A 4511-nucleotide genomic window follows, 5' to 3' on the forward strand; every position below is an offset into this window, starting at 1 on the left:
CTATTATATTGTATGGGCTAGTAGTCATACCTAGAGAATAAAAATTCATTCAAGGACCTCACCTAACGGTTTAAGCTTTTATCTTGAATGATTTCTTGATATGGCATGATCCAAATCTGTTAGACCAACTAATCTAATATTGGATACTTATTACTTCCATTATAATTAATTAAGTTTCAGCACAAGACATAAATGGGTCCATGCTTATCCGTGCTTCAAACCCATTGGACTTTAACATGAGGGGACATGTTAGAGAATAAAAACTTATTAATGCACGCAAATCAAAGAAGATTAATAGAAAATAATAACACTGAAATGAACTAATACAAGTAGAAATGACAATGGTGGAACTGAAAGATATCTCTGTATGGTACAAAAAAGAAAAAAAAATCACTCTTCTAGAAGGAGTATCACTTTTTCACCCAAAACCTAACCTCTAAAACTATGACAATAAGAGCCAAGATTGCAAGAATGATGCCATAGCCAGCATTCCATGAATCTCCACCATTGCTAATGCTGATTCCATAGAAAATATTTCCTATCCCCAACAAAATTGCACCCCTTCCAAAGTAGTGATGAAACCAGTTCCAGTACCTTCGGATCTTCGACGCCTTGTCTGGTCGAAGTAGAAATGCCGATACCTACAAAATTCAATAAGAACAGTGTCAAGATGATTGATCATGGAGGTCGGATTAAATGAACAAGCTGGATGATCCAGTTTTAGTGCATTTAGAAGCTAGTTGAATCTAACATAGTTTTCGAACCATCATTGACTTAGACAGTTGGACTGTTTGGCCTGGAAATCATATAGGGAATTGGTTCTGTTTCACCCCTGGTTTGGTCTTTTGTCAAAAACCGTTGATTTGGTCAGTGACCTGCTGACAAGGGTGATGAAATTGTTGACCTATTTGATCAAATAACGATTTTTGGCCATTTTTTATTTTAATTATTTTTTTATTTTTAAAATTGCAATAAATTATCCATTCAGATCAGATGGTCGAACTATTGACCTGAAAAATAATTGAATATCAATCTTCCAAAAATGAAGCCATGGCCATTGGTTTGGTCTAGGAATATAGCACAATTGCTCAAGCCCAATTTGGGCTACACAAAATAGGTCTCTGAAGATGGTAAGTCAATGAATGTAGACATTACAAGATACAAGATATCCCAATGCAACTTTTCTTCCACAAACCAATGTGACTAGTTAAGACATTAGACCTCATAGAGCTTCTGTAAATCATGAGAAACTAGACCACATGGCAGCCGAGAAGGCTTCCACGTGTTCACCTAATCATCATCCCCCTTATTCCATGCACCCTAATTGGCAGCCACGTGGCAAATTAAAGAAGCTTACTTATGTTTCTTTATTCTATTATTTTATTTTAATTCAAAGTTGAAACTTCAAAAACAGGTTCAGTGATCACATGGCCAGCTCTAACTTCTAACTGTCATTATCTGATTGATGGGCACTGGATTTAAATTGCCACGTCATATCTACATGGTTAAAGCAAATAGGCGCATGATAGTCAAGGAATAGAAGAAGATCAATCCAGAGGAAAAGATGAAAACAAACCCTAAATTATAACGGTAAGTGGGTGCATGTCACAAATTAAAGAAACGCCCACAGTTTTAACTAGGATAAGCTCATCTTATCTCGAAGCTTTATCTTTCCAAATAAAGAAGCGTTGAGTCAACGAAATTATCAATTTTTTTTTTCTCTTTAAATCAAGAAAAGAGAACAAAGAATTAAAAGAGCATATGTCATCAAACAGACAAATTAGACCTGTAAAGCAAAGACTGTCAAAAACATCATTATCAGCTACACAGTGTTCTCAATGAAATCGAGTTAGAAAAGAAAGTAGTAGTCATGAAAGAAACAAATGGAGGAGTGGTCCAAAAGCAGAATTGCTTCTCCGGGAAAACTAAATTGGAAAGCAATTGAGCAACCAGTTCAAGACCAATCAAACTAAGTTGAAAATCTGAAGCAGAAAACTGACCAACTCTGCAAGTTTTTGGATTCTTTAATTTGGTTCCAGAATCGGGCCATATACAGATAACAGGAATTATAAGTTCACCAATGGGATTAATGGAAGATAAAAAATGAAACCAGAGGAGTGATGATAGACGAACCTGGCAGCATCCCAGCACAAGGACGAAGATCCCAATGGCCTTGTGGGTGTCGACATCACCACTGGTTTGATCTTCCAAGAAAAAACCAGTGATTATTCCCGCTATTGCCAGGACGAATCCTGTCAACTGGATGGTAAGATGTGCGTAGAACCAGGTTGGGTCGTAGCGCTTGAAGTAGCGAGCCATTATGACTCCAAGGATCATTAGGATGCCCCATGACAAGATGTTCAGAGCTCCATGAGTAGTCTTCAGAGTCGACCCTGTGTTTGTTGATGCGCTCTGGCCTGTTCATGACAGATGGAAGAGCACCCATCTCATTGATCAAAACCTTTCATTTTCATGTCTTAGAAATGATAGATCTTATCTACCGAGAGGAACCCACTTAGGTTGCACTCACCTGTGGCGAAATTCAAGGATGTGGAGGTCTGAGAACGGTGCTCAGCCATGAGATAATCCGGCGAAGATGGAAGATTGTTCCTTGGCCCAACGGCGTAAATCAGGCCAGACTGAGGTTGAGTGGTCTGCAATTGGAAGACGAGGAACAAACGTGATGATTGAGATGTAATGCTCATGTTTGCAACGCTGAGGCTTCCGGTATCTGGCAGGCAGGACTGAGAACCCGTCCCTCTTAGATAGTACTGCTTGATTACTCCGGCGGTGCTACTGCCGGACGGCACCCACCCGGCAATGGCACTAGTGCCGACCATCCTCCCATTGGACGAGAACCCAATTGAAACCCAGGAATTCGTGTCTGGCGTCGAGAGGATGAAGTTCCATACTGATCCAGTCTGTTCATACTGAACAAGAAAAGAGAAATTAATCCTCCCACAAGTTAATCAAGGTATGAAGAACTAATCAAAGAAACCTATATATAGATAATGAGAAGCTTACTCGAAGGATGAAATCCTCAGAAGCCCAAACAGATTCACATTTAAGAGAGGTAGTCGAAAATGGAATATCCTGAAGACTGAGATTGGAAGTGCAAGAATCCTGTGAATGCACCAAGGAAGAAAACACAAGCAAGGAGACGAAGAATGTGGAAACCAGAGAGGTCTGCATCTCTCTCTGTGTGCGTGCTTAATCTTCCTTCTCTGGTCTAAGATTTTGGTCAGATAAGTTTCTTTGGAAGGTCCAAAAGATGGGCGGTGAAAGTTTAGGATGAATTCTGATGATCAATAAACGGGAAGCTATCTATAATATTTATGCTTATCAGTAGAGAGAGCTGTTGAGTTCTAAATTATTAAGGGAAGGTGTTTTCAACAGGACCATACAACGGTCAAGCCTCCCAGTACAGACTATTTCAAACCCACCACTACCTGTCCTACCTAAGAGATGAGTGATCAGAGTTTTTTTTAACCATCTGATCTGATCTTATAATGTTATTTTTCACAAAAATACATTACTATAGCATCTTAGGTGGGACCCACCAAGTGTGGGTCCATAATATATGGACACGTGTCCCATCATGATTTAGAGGTTAATTCCCAAGGAAAGTTCCTTGGGGTTCTCATCTTATGTCTAGAATAAGAACTAATTAAAGTGAAAAAAAAGTGTTTTTTTCTTTGTACAGAGAAAAATAAATAAAATAAAATAAAAATGTGAGAATTTCCCTAATATATATATTTGGTTACCAAATATGGTGAAGATATTTGTAAATGGTATATTTGATTACCACATCTCTCTATACATATATTCAAACCAACACTTGGGGTGGGTTGGTCGATTTCGGTTTAGCTGTTCATTAATCTATTAAGTTGGTTTGATTGGCCAAAATACTTGCAATTGAATTGATTCAACCCGTGTATACTCTAATCATGCTAGATGGATATATGGAACCCATATTTTTTATTCAACGTTTAAAGTATCAGGAATGTAAGGTGCTTCCCAAAGATATAATTTTAAAATGATAATTACAAGTTTTATATAATTGTAAATAAGTTATTTAAAAGTAAAAAAACTGTAATTTAATGATTTATATAAAATTTAAGATATCGGGATACACTCAATAACTATTGCCAAATGATGGAATAACTAAAATGTGGAAAAACAAAAAAAGAAAAACTAAAATGTATATTGATATACATTAGTTTTAAAATAATCAATATAATTTATCTTAATATTTATTAAGATATAAAATTTTAATAATTAATTCTAACATTTATTGATAAGCATACACTAAGAAAAAGAAAAAAATACTTAAAAATAAAAATTCATAAACCTATAGCAAGAAAATGGGCGTGGCTTAGTCGCAAACCTTTAGTTGTTAAAGCCTAATTAATGGTTAGGGTTTGAATCTTACTATTGCTAAGTTTGTAGTTTTATACAAACAAAACAAATCTAATGAAAAAGAGGGTTATTAATTAACGAAATTAATGAGA

The 4511-nt window shown here is 36.5% G+C and overlaps 1 protein-coding gene across 1 annotated transcript; it reads right to left on the bottom strand.

Annotated features, from left to right (window-relative positions):
- Positions 1-249: 249 nt before the first annotated feature.
- Positions 250-3407, bottom strand: LOC148846000 (cytochrome b561 and DOMON domain-containing protein At3g07570-like). Its single transcript, XM_088955110.1, has 4 exons — positions 3025-3407; positions 2531-2930; positions 2134-2417; positions 250-641 (listed from the first exon to the last, which is right to left on the bottom strand). Exons 1-4 carry the CDS (start codon positions 3190-3192, stop codon positions 411-413), a joined length of 1083 nt encoding a protein of 360 aa, XP_088811236.1. The 5' UTR covers positions 3193-3407; the 3' UTR covers positions 250-410.
- Positions 3408-4511: the final 1104 nt, after the last annotated feature.

Source organism: Nelumbo lutea, chromosome 7 (genome assembly GCF_056320005.1).
Source record: "Nelumbo lutea isolate HS-2025 chromosome 7, American lotus-T2T, whole genome shotgun sequence".
NCBI lineage: Eukaryota > Viridiplantae > Streptophyta > Magnoliopsida > Proteales > Nelumbonaceae > Nelumbo > Nelumbo lutea.

What these genes read in the sequence shown, in the direction of transcription:
- LOC148846000 (XM_088955110.1), bottom strand. Translation starts at nt 3,192, where the DNA reads ATGCAGACCTCTCTGGTTTCCACATTCTTCGTCTCCTTGCTTGTGTTT. An exon ending in ATCCTTGAATTTCGCCACAG is followed by an intron (nt 2,418 to 2,530) that starts GTGAGTGCAACC and finishes TGTCATGAACAG; the next exon opens with GCCAGAGCGCATCAACAAAC. An exon ending in TTGTGCTGGGATGCTGCCAG is followed by an intron (nt 642 to 2,133) that starts GTTCGTCTATCA and finishes TGAATTTTGTAG; the next exon opens with GTATCGGCATTTCTACTTCG.